The sequence below is a fragment of the Lissotriton vulgaris genome, chromosome 11 (assembly GCF_964263255.1).
Source record: "Lissotriton vulgaris chromosome 11, aLisVul1.2, whole genome shotgun sequence".
NCBI lineage: Eukaryota > Metazoa > Chordata > Amphibia > Caudata > Salamandridae > Lissotriton > Lissotriton vulgaris.
Genome location: NC_141699.1, coordinates 598714723 through 598731869, shown reverse-complemented (window position 1 = coordinate 598731869; position 17147 = coordinate 598714723). Strand labels below are relative to the sequence as shown.

At 43.0% G+C, this 17147-nt stretch overlaps 1 protein-coding gene across 1 annotated transcript in view; it reads right to left on the bottom strand.

Annotated features, from left to right (window-relative positions):
* LOC147683206 (G protein-coupled receptor kinase 5-like) overlaps positions 1-11354 on the bottom strand; it is an 82675-nt gene extending 71321 nt beyond the window's left edge. Inside the window, exons 1-3 of the mRNA XM_086943692.1 lie at positions 11169-11354; positions 5392-5429; positions 875-964 (exon numbers count right to left, since the gene is read on the bottom strand). Of these exons, the coding sequence (XP_086799818.1) occupies positions 875-964; positions 5392-5429; positions 11169-11302 (262 nt within the window). The 5' untranslated portion in view covers positions 11303-11354. The remainder of the gene's footprint in view (positions 1-874; positions 965-5391; positions 5430-11168) is intronic.
* Positions 11355-17147: the final 5793 nt, after the last annotated feature.

The following is a 17147-nucleotide window of genomic DNA, read 5'->3' as shown; positions in this document are numbered from 1 at the left end:
ACAGTTATGGCATTTTGTAAGAATTATCCAGTTCAATAATACTGTTGGTCATTTGTTAGCATACACTACAAACTGTTGCTCATATCAAACTCAATGGCGTTTATTTTATCAAGTCAAAAGAAGTTATTTTATCGACTTCAATGACAGGGTGAGCGGGACATCTCAGAAAGTGGAAGCCCTAAATTACCTTCCAAATGAACGGCGGTAGAAATGGTTACAGGCTACATGTCAGAGAAAGCTTTGCGCTTTAAAAAAATATATTAGCAGTGTGTTCACTACAGCAATGCATAATTCTGATTCATTGGATGAGGATATATCATCTGCTATAAAGATAAGTGACTAGGGATTCTCATACCAAATTCTCCTCATATCACAAAAAACTCTGGCCAGCTAGCTGGAATTCCTGCTTGTGCCCAAGCTTCACACCTTGTACATAGCTAGAAGTGCCCGGTCACCATTCGGAGAAGATTAACCTTTGGATGGTCTGGATTCCCTTTCTCTGTTGGAGAAAAACCTGCAACAAATACCTCAGATATTCCCTACTTTTACTGGTTCTTGTTAATGAAGCCATCTTTTTATTCTTCTTTCTAGTAACTGCACTCTCCTACTTTGTGCCTTGTGATAACACCCAATCCCAGTCTTCCAACTAATCTGGATATTTTGTTGTCTATCATGATTAAACAGGTTTTAATACTTGTCTTTTCTTTCATGGTCAGACCCATTTGTAAAGTGTTACTAATGGTATGGAGAGCAGGGTTTACATATGTCAGGGCAATAACTATTAACTGAAAACGTCAGCAGCCTCCACTCACCAAGAAAGGTCTGTATTCACACACCATCTCAGTGATCCTTGTCTGCACAGTGTTTGACTTACCCATATAGCCAACGGTGCCCACTCTTCCTCGAATGCTGTCGCCATCGGGTATCTTAATTGCTAGCCCCAAATCTGAGATCCTGATGTGTCCTGTAGGAGAAGAAACCGTACTTCATCAGAGTATTGAAAAGTGGAAAAGGCCATAAGTAGGTACTTGACGGTCTCGCATCAAATGTGAGCAAAACACCCAAGGCCCCCAGCCAGATCCCGCAAGCTAGCCAAACACCAAAGGCAGAGACACCTATAGTAAAATGCTGGCATATTGTAGGTTATACGTGGTATATGGGCCACCAGTGGCAAACTGCTGGCGCTTGTATACTGGACATAGTTCTTGGCATTAGGGGCACCCATGGCAAAAATTGGTGCTGGCATACTGGAGGAAATTATTGAAATTAGGGAGTACAACCATGGCTACAGGATGGGAGTTCAGGCACATATTATGAAATGTTGGCCCTAAAACCTTAGGGAATGATTGAAACATCGGTCCCCCATTGTATATGGATGCAATCAACGTCAACATTTTGCCACTGGACCATGGCATGTCACAAGAGGGCACCCATGGCATATAAGGCACACCCATGAAAAAATACTGGCCCTGGCACAGTGGAGGTAACTACTGGCATACAGGGGCACCCACTGCACATCTTGGAAAAAATGAGATAACTCTTGGAGTGCATAAGGATTCATTGAATTAATGAGTGGCCTTTCAGATAGCAGACTTTTGAGCAAAATTATGTAAATTTGTGCTTTAAAATGAAATACTTGACCATTATTTTCAATATTTTCTTTGGTTTAAGAGCACTCCTGGACACTTCTAAAAGTCCGGTTTGCTCGCTAGAATCTGGGGAAAGGATTACGCCCCACCACTTTCAAAGCGGATGAGCCACCACTGCTGTTGTCTCATCCCATCCATGATTCACCTGCAAACAACACTGAGTCAAACTCCCCCCCTCTCGCTATTCAGACCCCCAAGTCCGGATATTCAAACAGGCTACTGTTTATAAACAACACCCCCATAATCTGTCTCTCCTGCCATGGCAGGGATACACAATGCCCGCCTGTAAGCATTACTGCTTGCTCATCCTCTCCTAATATGCACTCCTCCACCCTCCTGGTTCCTAATTCGAAATTGGCTCTTGTTACTCAAATACCCTTTCTCAAGACTCCTTTCACAGGTCAGCGGCTCAGGGTTAGACAGGTTATCCTTGCTGCAGTCTTAACATCGCTCAAGGCCACTCCAAATATTGGAGGCTTTCCACTTATGGAAGTAATTGCATGAGGCAAAAGAAATAGGGTTATTTTTTCGTCATTTTTAGGTCTGGCGCTAGCGAACACCTTTTGATTTTTTCAAAATTATATCTATAATTTACTTACTGTTATGAACATTTTAGCCAGCTCACTTCATCCACTGATCTATTATGTCATTCACATTTTACTTCTGCCCACTACAGCATATGGCCATGATTCGGCCCACTTCAGCCATGGACTAACTTTACTGGGATTGACAGCATTCTGCCCGTTTACAGGAGTACATACGAACACAACTATTTCCCTTAAATTCCAGGAACTACAATGGCAATGCGTGTTTTTGAGGCCCCAAAAAATATTTTTGCTTTTTTTTAGACTGACATGGTTCTAGCAGTTTTTCCATCAATAAACTCAGGCGAAAATCACAACAAATCAAAACAAGCATCGGCAAGGCTTAAAGGCTATAAATATCAATAAGAAGCGGAGGGACGGGGAGCTAAAAAGAGGTCTAGAACTCTTTCTACGAAGATCAACTATGACAGTAATATGGGGTAACCGTTCATGTGGTGCTGCATCTCAGTTGGAGTGTGTGATAAGGGGGTGTCTTCATTAAGAGGAAGTGATGCCCTCACACACTCTTGAAGGTGTCATGCTTCATCATCGGGCTTAGCTCCTCATAGGTCGGCGCTGCAATACCCCACAGGCCCCGCAAGAGGGGTCTTTAGCAGAGATCTTTTATGTAAAACCAAGCCTTGGAGGTGAGCCCTTATTACGGTCAAGGCGTAAAGGCTTTCAGCCAAATTCAGACCTATTGGCTTTGCGAATGTTAAATATTCTAGAACAATTATCACTTGCTTCGAAGAATCTAAAATACCGAAATGCCTTTGATACTGACATTCAGACTTTAGCCCGCAACTCATTGTCTTGCCAGAGCTAAACCCACCAGGACTGACAATTTCTCCATGGTTTAAAGACCTGTAACACTGGGTAAGTTCTGCTTCAATTAGACTTGATAATCTACTGATGCGACAACCAAAGGGATATTTTCATCACATGAAAGCTTTATTGCCCATTGATGTACCCAAAGTTGAGGGTTTCTGATCATAGTCCTGGAATAATATATACCAACACGGTATGAAACCACTGCCCAAAACATAATGGTTCACAAACTTGCTACCAGTGCCTATAACTTCTGATGGGAATGGTAAAATGCGACAGACAATTTGTTGTGTTTCAATTCCTTGAGTGGTATTGCCAGAGATAGTTTTGTTAGTATTATAGTTGTACAGGTCAGGGTTTATATAATGTAAATTGATGCTTGATGTAAATTAATGCTTGACGTAAAGTATTTTTTCTCCCCAGGAAGGAGCTAGAACATGCACTAGACAGACACAATAACCATACCACAGCACGGTTATGAGTCTCGGTTTTTGAAGTTGGAATAATACCCTATCCGAGGAAAATAAAATATACTGTTGTGCATGACCACACGTAGAAATACAATTGCAGACAGCATTTCATGTGCATTTTGTTTTTAGTGTCATGGGGAAGCAGAGAACAGAGAGAAAACCCTGCAGCACTGAAAAAGTTAGAATTAGGAAGACAGGGCAATAGTATTCAGACCACTACGACCTAAATGAGAGGAGACAAAAAGTGAAAAGAGCTGGAGCCACAAAGCCATCCAGCAAGGGAGCCACATACATCGCGAATAGACTACTGTAATGGGATTTTAAAGATATTTCTAAAGGCGGACTTTTTCAACTTCAGACATCCCAAAATGCAGGGGCACCTTTGGCATGCCCTCTCAAAAAAAGAGACCACAACACTTTGTCAGGCAGTCCCTATATGAATGGTTCTACAAAGCAATAATTCTTCTAAGTCCCTCTGAATTCCTGGATTCGTTTTGCAACAAAATTCCTGCTTTTAGGAGCATGGTGGTCAGTCACCCAAAATCATATGTCTGTATACTCCTTGAAAAGATCCAGGTTGTGGTACCTGGCCTGCTGTCTACGGAATCCCCTTACCATTGATCACCGTCTTAACTGTAAAGTTCTCTACTTCAAATATATACTTAAGTTACTACCCTTATAAGCTACAGGTAACTCTACCAACAGATCAGCAACCAAACTCCATTAGTACACAGTATAGAGGGCTTTTCAATAAACATACAGCATAAAAGCACACACCAAGTTCCAAGAGAAACATAACAGAACCATTAGAACTAATCCAAAAGTAGGAAACATACAAAATATCATTCCTACCAAAATGGACAACACACACTACGTATACCTATGCCCTTTTAAAGTAAGCTATATCAGTGTACCTCTCCCATGAGGGCCAAAATCCACCAAGTAAAACTCTCATATCCAAAGTCTGAAAACCAAACAAGAACAATATGCCACTGAGGCTCACAACATACAAGGTTTAAGTCCTGTAGGAGACAACGCACACCCAGTACACCGCCTAAAGGAGGAATAGAAGACAACTAGATATCCTTCCCAGACAGAAGATCTCATACTCAGAGTGTCAACTGAAGGGACATAAGACTGCCTAACTAGCCGAGTGAAAATGACGAATGCAGAACCTAGGCACAGCAAAAGCATAACAGTGTCATGATTACAAGGGAGGGTGATAGATCCCACACTTCATGCGCACCCCCCCCCCCCCATATAATTTGAGGGAAGGGGCAATGATCACATTAAACTCCATAAACTAAATTCCTGTAGATCTTTACTGCACATATCATTGGCAGTTCTCTGTTAACAATGTGCCACACACCTGTGCGAAAGGAATATGGAATATGGCCCTCTCTCAGCAGATAGCCGACCACTCCAACTCTGTGTGGTCATGCTATATGACAAGTATTTATGAAGGCCACTATCTGCATTATAGGAGACTCGAACCGTAGTGGTTCCAACAGATCACCCATGCATGCAAAGGCTGTCATGCCACATTAAAAGGTTACAACGAACAGCTTGCCCTCACATTTGGAACCTCGTAACGACATGTTTTCACGACCTAGAAGTCTAGTTCCATACAAGCAGTTCCCCAGGGTGGACTTTATTTAAAATAATTCCTGGGATATCTCATAGCCTGATGTGCGCCCTCAATTTGCGAAGAACAATTCCACTATCACTAACCACCAGAACCCACGCTCAGAATCTACCTCCGAGGCATGTTGACTGCGCGCTCCTTCACGGGGAACTGAAAATACTCTAACAAACCAAGGATTTAGCAGCCGGCTTGAAAAGTGCATTGTAAATACTCACCGTCATCGTCCAAGAGGATGTTCTCTGGCTTCAGATCCCTGTGAAAGAAAAGACATCTTGGTGTGAAAAGGAGGTTCACGGGCAGGAGCTCTGATTCCTACGGTGAGAACCATGTCTGAGCCAGGCGCGAGTGCCAGCCAGGGCTTGTGCACCCTAGCGTGGGCCTGAATGGGAAATCATATATTCCGGGCCCCAAGTCAATTTGTTTTGTTTCAAATGCAAAGTAATCAAAATTAGGGGAGGGTGGTCAGAAATCTTCCAATCTATCGTTTTTATGAGTCCTAGTGGAAGCGGAGTATGTATCTATGTGCTTATACCATGTACATGGGGCTTCTGTGATTTGTTTTTCGAGACCTTTTCAAAAAGTGCTACGGAATAGTTTTGAATGGGAGTACTAGAAAAAGAAGATATTGAAACAACTGCAGAGTTGTTGCCTAGCTCCATCAAAACACGACTGCAGTGGCGAAACAGGAGGAACTTGCCATACTAGAAGGACTAATCTGAACAAAAAATCTCATTCTATTATTATGCGCCGACACTAAAATCTAAACATAAAAAACCCTTTTCTTTGGTATTTTAATGTGGGGGTCCTCTGGGGTCAGATACGCTGCGGTTCTTTGTCTTCTTTCTAGTACATCTTATTGAGCACATCTTTGCTACTTCTGAGCAGGCAGCAGTGCTCGCTTCCTTACTCTGTGGTCTTGCCTGAAAGAGTATCAACTATGTGCACACCCGGGGCTGCCAGTAGGGTGGGTCCTGCACAAGGCACATTGAAACGGGTGGGTACCAAGCCCTATATTCATGTCTTTTAACACTACAAGCATAAACACTGACCATGTTCTCGCCAATGAGTGCGAGAAGCCTTAAGGAACTTCAAGAGTGTAAACAGAATTTAAAAAATCTGTCAAAACTGTGCATTACCCCAAGTGACAAACCAGAACCAAAAAACAAAATTTGTGGAAGCAGTGCATGTGGTACAGGATTATTGGTATTTTCAAACATCCAAATACAATATTCATCCCTAGAAACACAGAAACACTAAGTTGTAGCCACATAGTGTTCTGATGAACAATGGTCTGCTTGTAGAAGTGTTGACGGTGTTTCGACCCTGGAGAGGTTAAAGGGGTCCCTTCAGGACTGGGGATCGGTATCTCTTGTTGGATACTTGAATAACACAATCATTCATGACAGTTATTCTACTGTCTTATTGTTAACCACAGATGATGAGCTCCCTGTGAACGCCTGTTCAAGTTGTACTTCAGTATCCAGGTTTGCATGGACATTTGGGTTGCTCTTGTTTGGTAGAAAATTTAAGTTAATTACAGCCAGAGTTTTACTTTCTGTTGCATGGTAAATGTGTGCCTATTTCTTAGGAGTATTCTTTGGATTCCTCTAACTGTGCCATGGAATATCATATCATAACTACAATGCTGTATATCCAACGCTGGATGGATCGTAATCATCTAAAGCTCAACCCAGGCAAGACGGAACTTGTTTTGCCTGGGAAAAGTGAGATCAGATGGGGCCCTCATTTCTGGCCAAGGGAATTCGGTCCTTCCCCCACCCCTTTGCGAAAAGTTTGGGAGTCATTATAAATGCTGATCTCTCTCTTAGAGGCCAAGTGGGTTCGGTCGTATACACTAGTCTCTTCCAACTGCGAAAAAGCAGAAAGATCTCCCATCTGCTGACTCATGCAGCCCTGGTTCAGGCGGGGCTAGCACTGGTCTTATCCCGCCTTGACTTTTCTAATGCTCTTTACATAGGCCTGCAACTTTGCTTGCTCAACCGTCTTCAGATAGTCCAGAATCAAGCAGTTAGACTAATTTACAAACAGCCGAGATGGCAGTCAGCCAGACCTTGCTTGCAAAAACTCCACTGGTTACCGGTGGTGCAACGGGCTGCACTGCAAGAGCCCTAGGATCATCAATGTCATGGTCACAAAGTATGCTCCCAGTCGTAACCTACGCCCCTCCCACTTACACCTACTGTCCAACCCAGCCATCAAACTTAAGAGACAGGGAGGTAGCAGGTTCTCATACTTAGCCCCAAAATGCTGGAACTCTCTTCCATTGTCAATCAGAAGCTGTGACAATTTACTGTGCTTTAGAAAGGCCTTAAAAACCTGGCTGTTCATACAAGCCTACTAACGCCCGGTTTGCCACGCAATCATTCAACTTTAGCGCCATGAAACCTTTGGTGACCGTGCGCTTTACAAACTTCTGATAACATAACATATTTGCTTTACCTAGATTTGCTTCTGTAGGTTTGTTTTTAATGCAACATATGAGCATTTTGTAGTGCATACTGTAAAGTGAGTCATCTCTAAGAAGTCTGAGAGAGTTCATGATGGGAATGGATGGTGGGCACTACTGGACCTCTTGAGATGTGGTTGAAAGCAGTGACAGTTTCTCATAGAGCCTATCTCTGGGTCATAAAAGTCTCAGACTAAATGCTCATCCAATGATTGGCCTCCGTAGCGTGCAGAGAGCGACTGTCACATTTTATCTACCAACTGTAAATATGATTCTATAGGAGGTGTGTGAAGGAGGTAGAGAGCTGTCAAAATAACAACAATTGCAAACGAAAAGAAAAGAAAATGCACTATTTATATGTTGAGGAGAGTGGGTGTGAAAGAGAGGGAATAAAGGGAGGGTGAGCAGGAGCAGCTTAAAGGATGTACATGCAGATGGAGAAAGTAAAAAGAGAGCAAAGAAGAGGGAAGGGATTAAGGCCCATATGTACAAAATTCCGAATTTGTGATTCTTAAATAGCAAATCCGTAGAAATCGCTATTTGGGAATCACAAAACGGAATGTATGTAACCTGCAACTTCCTAATAGTGATTCCTACGGATTCGTATCCACTATTAGGAATTCGCAAATTAGGAAATTGCGAAAGTGTGATTAACCCTTAAGCCTATTATAAACCTGAAGAGGTAAGCAAAACAAACCATGGCGATTTTTGACAAAATGGTCAAAACACCACAAGGGTACAGGCTTCATGGTGCGTATTCTTCAGAAGCGATTAAATTGATACTAAATAACAAAAATAATGTATTGTTGTGTGAAGGCAGAGCATTCTGAAGACAAGCAGTGGTCAGCCACAGTCTGAATAAATTGGCTCAAAAGAAGTAAGTGTCCCATCTGCTTCCAAATTTCTCTATGGGTTTTTGCGTAGATTCCCAACATTCAACTTAAGAGATCGGTGAATCAATGAATGACATTCTTCAAGCTCAGCCTCCGCCAGCTCATCATCATAAACGTTCTAATCGCCTTACACAGTAGGACTAGGATGTCTCTACATTTGACTCAATATGCGTATGCGCCCTCAAAATACTGAGGAATTTGAATTTATGCGCCCTCACCGCCACCCTTCTCAATCTCATGTACAAATGTAATTTTACTCTGTAATGCTAGTTTCGAGAGAACTGCCGATATGTGTTTTTTAAGGAGCATGAAAGGACACAAATATCACAATTTCGGTGTTGTGCCAGGTAAAATTGCTAAAACCTGCTTAGATTTTTCTTTTTTTATAATAACTGGGGAGTTGAGTTTACCACTGAGAATTTTTATTATTTTAGGACAATTCTAGCCTATACTGTATCCTGGGTCCCTCAAATTATTAAGTCGGCTGGTAATTAGATATAGAGCAGCTTTATACGGACAACGTTGTTCCCTATAAGGCTAAAAACCTCTACATATGCTTTAGACATGGAATAAAGGGTAAACTTATTTACTTCCAAATGGTCTAAAGTTGTTGCAGCAAGTGACTATTGCCCTGTTTGCAAAACAATCATGGACTCAGAAGATCATAAATAGTTTTTTTTTACCTAGCATAAGGTACATCATCACATTGTTGTTTCTATGCAAAAATTACGCATCTGACATTTCGACCCTTAATGTTTAGACAGAGAGTGACCTTATTGATGCATTTTGAGTACTTTTTTAAGTTTGCACCTGGTTACCACCTGATCGAATTTGATGGTAATTGCATTTCCTAAATCCACATTTTGCGACTAGTTGCAATTAGGAAATGCTATGTGCATGCGGTTACCGAATCAAAGAAAGCAAATCCCAATTTGCGTTTTCCAAAAATGCGATTTCTAGAGTGGTAGAAATACCATTTTGCACCACTGTGATTGCATTTCGTACATAGGATAATGGATTTTTCATTTCTGAACGGCTCAAATTGGCAATTAGGATCGTTAAGAAATGCTAAATTAATTTGTACATAGAGGCCTAAGTGTGAGACACGCAGATGAAGGAAAAAGCTGTGGGGGGAGAAAAGGACATATGTTACAAAAGCACAGGGGAAGACAGCAGAGGAAAGGATTGAGGAAGGAAAGGCTGTGCGATTGAAACACTACAAACTACAACCATCCTTTCATAGACCTGTGTACTGTTTAATTCACAATCTCCTGTTGCCAAGATCTCATATTTTCCGAGCTGAAACGTTCTAAATTCTTATTAAGAACAATAACGTTCTTATTACTTTCCAATTGAATGCATAATAAAAAAGCACAGCTTGTATTAGGTGTGTTTGTTATTGCCTAATATGTCTGGATACAGTTGGTGCGACGCTGTATCACAGACAATATTCTAGTAGAGATGTTTTAGGCCATGCCCTAATGACATAGGCCACGCAGCTTGTAAAGGATGGTAAGTTATGCTTCTTTCGCCATGCACCTCGAAGGCATTTGCTCCTATTTAATCACACTTCACTCAACAGCTGCCGTCAGTTGTGAATGTGGGCTTCCTCGTCTTAGGGACGTGTGCCTCTTCCACTGGGGTGAACAAAATACGCTTGCCCACGGCGCACCCTTCTAAGAGGGGGGCCCCCCTTAGTACCCACATTCTGTCACGCTCACTACGCCCTCTACTGGCCGGGACCCCCCTCGCAGGAGTCCCTCACATTGGGCACTCTGCAATCCAGGTGCCACCCTCTTTGATCCCCGCTGGACACTTAGGTTATTCATCCCCGCTTGCCCTTGGATCACCCACAAGTTAACCCACCACGTTGGCATGTTTCACGTATGAAATAAACCTGCAGCAAACAGTTTTCCCCAAAACATATGTTGTCTGATTCATTTAATTCCTTGTGTGTTAAGTAGTCATTTACCAATGTTTCGGGCGGGAGGGGGGGAGAGGATGGGGGGTGTCAATATTGGCACTATGTGATTGAGTGTGTTGCTCAAACCTCTATTGAGAAATGAGGCATGTGTGCCTCTATTAACTTAAGCCTGAATTGAACTTCTCTAAAACCGTCACATCCCATTGAGCTATTCAACTCCAGCTCCACAACAAAGTCTCTAGACTTTCTGAAGTCGATACCCCCTTTCTTACCACAGCTTTAAATTTGTAAAAGAATAAGTGCCAGGGCCCAAATGTTACTAAGAAACCCACTGGTGTGGTGCTGAACCTTGCAAATGATGAACACCAAGGCTGTCTAGTCTTTGTTTCATCTCATGTCTCTTTCATTCACCAATATACTCTCCCTGTACTACCCTCCAAAGGCTTCCTCTACACTCCTGCTTTCTCTTTTTGCCACTGTTTTTGTCTTTCTATTCCTCCTTCTTTACCCTCTGCTTCTGTTCTCCGCTTCCTACTGGGTAAATCCGAAGATTAAAATAAGGCCCCAGTCCCCACAAAAAGAGTGCCCGTGGTCCCCACCAACTCAAATTAAGCACTGCACTAGGCCATACCCCGGACTTCCCAAACTGACCCATGCAGGGTCTGTGGTCAAGGCAATGGAAACAATGCATTACAGCAGCACACTCACCTGTAAACAATGCCCTCCTGGTGCAAATGATCGAGGCCGCAGCAAAGTTCTGCGGCATAGAAAATGACGCGCTCTTCAGTGAAGCCTGGATTGCCCATGTTATAGATGTGGAACTTGAGGTCACCGCCGTTCATAATGGTGAGAACCAGACACAATGCATCTTTGGTTTCGTATGCATATGCCAGATTGACCTGAAACAAACCAGAGAGGGAGTCAATGAAAGTACGTTCAGGATAATCCATGAATCTACCAACAATGCTGTGCAAATGGGCATTCTCTGTCCCACCTCGAAGCTCAGGAACTGGGTTTGAGTGTCAGCAGGAACGCTTAACATACTGTGATTCTGGGCAAATCACTTAACACCTTCGCTGCAGCGGCTATTCCACGGCAGGGCTAAGGGGGCCGCGCGGCGCGCCCATGCTGGTGACGGAACCACTCCGTCACCAGCCTCGGTTGAGCTGTGCTCATGACGGAGCGGTTCCGTCAAGACCTCCCGCTCAATAGAACGCGCCGTGCAGGCGCAAAATCAGAGCCGCGCAGGCGCGTCGGGCGGGCCATGACGGAACCGCTCCGTCATCAGCACAGTGCCACCGCGGCTGATGACGAAGCGGTTCCGTCATCAGCACGGAAAAGGTTAATCTCCCAGTGTTTAACATTAAAAAAAATATACGTGTCCATCTGAAAGGCAAATGTTGCTCATCTAAAGCACTCTGATATCTTCGGGTCGTGTTTGTGCTATATAAAAATAAAAATATATTTTTTTTAATTATCGGTAGGCCTGGTTTACAAAGGTAAACTTAGACTTAAGCGTAAGTTTACTACTTTTTGGTACTCAAAAAGGTCAGTTACTTCTAGTAAACATACTAGTAGTAACTTTACTACTAGTAAAGTTACAAGTAGTAACTTACATTTGTGAATACCAAAAAGTAGTAAACTTAAGTCTAAGTTTACCTTTGTGAATCGGGCCCTAGATACCTGAAGTCTAAGTTTAGACCTAAAGTCTAACTTTAAAAATGAAATCTAACTTTGGACTTTAGGTCTACACTTGAGACTTCAGGTCTAAACTTAGACTTCAGGTGTAAGTTTACCTTTGTGAATCGGGTCCGGCGTGTCTATATCTCACATAGCCTCATCCTTCTAAACATCAGGCGCTGTGTCCCATAACACAATAACCGCACCTCGGTGGGCATCACGCACAACATGAAAACACTTCCCACGTAGGCTCAAAACAAACACACCATCCTCCCCTACACGGTGTAGTTTGCTATTTATGTAAGTGCTTCAGCGCCCCACATAGAGGTAGTAAGCGCTATACAAATGCAAATATACAATACAGTACTGGAATTTGGTGCCTTTAAGCAAAGGACATCGCAGCAATACATTTCTCTAGTATTGACTTGGTCCTTGTCTGCCATCTAGTGGAGATAATTGCAAACTACTAAGTAGAGTGGAGAAAATTGTAAACCGCATTGTGAAAGGCTTTCACAGACTAGGAACCTCATTACGAACGGACTTTAAGCCCGTACTAAAAACACCGCTAGCGGGAGCTCTTGTAATTTGGTAGGCGGCGGCTCGTAAATAATAGGGATTACACGTGTTTTGGGGTAATAAAATGCAGGAACCTGCGGTTCCACGCCGATTCAAATATGCTTTACTCTGGAGTGCCATACATAGATTTCTATTGCCATATGTGTGGGAAACACAAAAAAATATATATTTTCTGATGGGTCCATAATGGTCCCGTGACACCTTAAAGGCCACTAATAACGATTTGTGCTCATAATTACACACAGGGAGAAACAGACAGACACGAAGGAAGGGTAAGGGTAGTCAAGCCGAGGAAGCAGGAAGACGTGCACATTCTCGCTCTAAATTGCTGGCGGGGTCAGAGTGGATGGAAGGAAATTCATGGTGACCGGGAGGGCAGTTTTAAAGCCCCTCGCCCGCTAACTCCCAGGCCTGCAGGTCCATGAAGGATTTTTGCAGCAAAGCACTGCCACAAGCACATCTGCACCACCAGACTGCCAGACACTATTGAGGGGACTCATCTGCTATACCTCATCTTTCACTGAGTGTGTGCCCTGATGCCGGGCTGAAAACAGACGCACAGTGGCTGTGTAAGAATTGTGCACCATCGGTTTTGATGTGCACCATCAGCACTTTAAAATGGTGTGTTCTCATCAAACCCCTAACACAATCACATTGCTTTAAAGTGATGGTGAAAAGTCGCACTGCAGACTTCAATATGTTCAAAATGTTGACTTTCACCAAAAACGTGACCAGCTAGGGGCCTGAAAATGCTGCATTTTGATAAATTACACCACTTTGATTTACAATGACTAGTATAGATGTGCTGCTCCATCATTCCAGTCTTTGTCCTCTTTTTTTTCTCCAGGTTCAATTTAGAATATTCTACTTTCAGTTTGCGGACTAATCTGTCTAAAAGCTTTATAGCCCTTCTGCCTCTGGCTGTATCAGTTAGAGGCCCTCTCCGAAGGCTAAGGTCTATAGCTCAGGGAGAGGCTCTTTTAGGGTCTGTGTAGCCATGGCAATGGGTTACAAGGCTATAGTACACATCTTTGTTCATAACCGGAGTGCATGCATCTGCTTGTCGTGACGTCACGCTTTTTTGCTCTAGCTGCATTCTTTGTGGGCCTTAATGCATTTGAAAGAAGTGCATTGAATTGTACAAAGCATTAACAGGAAAAACAAGCGCCCTCAAACAAGCAGCTCTTAAAGCTTCAGGCAGGATCAGACATAGTTTATGCGGTATTATTTTAGACATAGTTTATGCGGGATTATTTTACTTGGAGGGGTTATTGTTTAGAATAATGCTCAGGTACAGTTTCATTGAAAAATGTACATTATTGCCACTGATTAAACCTGCTTCGGTTGCTACCTGGCAGCATGTACAATTTCAACAAAAATACTTTACTACTTTTGCCAGATTATTTAGAATAATTAAGTTTCATCCCAGCTCAGACATCACTGAAAGAGAATAGTACTTGTTTCCTTTCTCTGTGTATAAATCAGTGAGGATGCACCATCAGTGAGTACCACCAAGATGGAGAGAGCTTATCCCAGAGTCAAGTGAACCAAAGGCCATGCACTCTGTGCTAGTGGATCAACTCAAATCACAACTGTTCGAATGAAATGGCTGAAGGCCAGTCCACCAGGCCTCTGCGCCAGCGCCATTCCATAAAAGACTGTGTCCAAAGCCAGTCCGGGCGGTGTGTGACCCAGGGATAGTATAAAGAGGAGTGTGACAGTCAGTTCCAACAGTCACCCTAGACAAGCACCTGAACATGAAGAATCATATCAGCAATGTGTGTAAGGGAACAAATCACTTGATGAGGACACTTAGAAATATCAAACCATTACTTGATTTCAAGCATGTGGTCCAAGCACTTGTCTTACCGATATTAGACTATGGCAGCGCTACGCTCTGTGGCCTCCCCAAACACACCCTGGCTCCTCTAAGAGCATCACTGAACGTTGCGGCTAGACTGGTTAGAGATACTAAACGAAATGTGCATATATCCCCAGTCCTAAAATCTCTCAAATGGTTGCCCTTCGAAGCTCGAATGCAGTTTAAGATTGCGGTTATGGCACACAAAGCCCTTCACTTCAAAACCCCCGGGTATCTAGCGCAAAAGCTTGAATCATCCTGTGGCGGTAGAACCTCAAGAAGTGATAACACTTTCCTCCTGAAACCACAAATCTTTAGCAAAAAGAGAACTTGCCACCGAGCCTTCTCCGGCGCCGCTCCAAAGATTTGGAACTCTCTGCCACCGGAAGTACGCAGAATCTCCTCAACGACTGACTTCAAACTGGAAGTCAAAAGGTTCCAAAAAAACAAATTCCTACCTTAATGTGGCTAGGCTCACCTGCTCAAAGCCATTGCCCCTACAACCACTTGACCATCATTGGATATTGCTCTTCTTTACCGCATAATATTTCCCCCCGTAGTCTGATATTTACTGGTTTATTGTATTACTCTCCTTTGGTCCAAACGTAGTGCAATTATGCGATTATTCTTGTTTCTACTTGTACCTGATGTTATTGCATTTATTATAAGCAAAGTCCGATGCACACAACAGAGTATGTGTGATGTGATTGACTCTTCAGGGCTGTAGACTGGTTGTGAAGGGAGGGGTCGGGGACCGGTGATAATTCCAACCCGGTCCTAGTCGGGTTTAGTCACAGCAAAAACAACGCACTCGGAGGTGTGTGTAGAGTTTGTAGACCAATATGTCTGAAGTAATCCAAAGCTGCGCAGGCGGCGTGTATTGCCGTATCTGTAGGCAGTAGTGTTATCACCCTTTTTGACGAAACACGTGTCGGCTGGTCTCATGTTCCAACTATTGTATTTCAATAAAACGACACAGTAAGAACACATTTGTACGACTCCATCCTTGCTACGTGTCTGATCAATCACATCACACATACTCTGTTGTGTGCATCAGGCTTTGCTTATATTTTACTACAAGGCAGGAATTTTTTTCCACCCCGGTTTTCAGAGTTTAGCGTTTTCTCTGATCCAGTTGCACCAACCACAATTAACATTTCTTTTGACTCAACCATTACCTGTTGTGCGCCATTTCATTTCTGAACACTCACAAACTCCCGCAGAACTTATTGCATTTATTACTTTTCATCCATCCTACTGTGAAGAGCTCTGATATCTTTCGGGATTTTGTTTGCGCTACATAAAACTTTAAAAATAAATAAGTAAAAAGCTAGTTCACAAAGAAAAGGAACCCAGAGGGCGGTACCATAACTATAAACCAAAGGTTTCTGGCCATGGTACATTCACAAACATATTTGAATTCAGAGGAACAGTAGATTGAAACAGCAAAGAAAACAAGTTTTTATTTTGTTCATTACATTTTTAATGTCAGTGCATAAGAGTGGAATGACATCCTTTGTTCAGACTTCTCGTTCTAGATGGGCGCGTTTTCGAGACTAAGCAATGACGCAATCACGGACTCTCATTATTGATTACAACTAATAAAAATAAACCAAAGGGAAACGGAGTATCTTTCCTAGAAAGCAATGATATTGCTGTAAACTTGCACATTTGCAAAGGTTGAGTGATTTTAAAACAATTGGTTTTGAAAACCTAATAATGAGGGCATGTGCCGAGCCCCTTTGAGCATTTGTAGACACAATAGGGCTGATTGATATATGGCATGAACATAATCCTGAGGTTAAACAATTCCCGCTTTATTCCGCAGTTCATGAGGGGTACTCTCGCCTAGATTACTTCCTGACACATACCACTAGTGCAAGTCGATTCTGGAATAAAGCATGTGATATTTCGAACCACTCGCCTGTGGATTTGCTGCTCCAGGGACCAATCAGAGGTAGTACCCTGCCACACAGATTAGACCCATGGCTCTTTAAAGATAAACAATTTAAAGATAAAATAAGAGCGCATACAGAACAATACCATCCAGATAACGTGGGCACGGTTGACTCAGCATGCACTGTATGGGAGGCGTATAAGACAGTGATGCGTGGGGATGCCCAGGCCCTGGCAGGGAGGAGGAGGAAAGAACAGAGATTAACATACGATGCCTTGGAAAAGGAGATCGTTAGGCTCGAAACACTGGCATTGGGTGGTGACATCCCTGACCCACTCATTAGACATTGAATCTGGCTCAAGCAACAAGAAATGAGAGATGAGATAGCGCCGGGTCACAGGCCAGAGCTACAGAGATTAACATACGATGCCTTGGAAAAGGAGATCGTTAGGCTCGAAACACTGGCATTGGGTGGTGACATCCCTGACCCACTCATTAGACATTGAATCTGGCTCAAGCAACAAGAAATGAGAGATGAGATAGCGCCGGGTCACAGGCCAGAGCTACACAAAGACGACTTTATGATGTGGGTGCCAAGGCCAATAAAACGATAGCCTGGTTAGTTAACAGGGACAGGGAAAGAAAGGAATTGGGTCCTGAAGATTTGTACCTC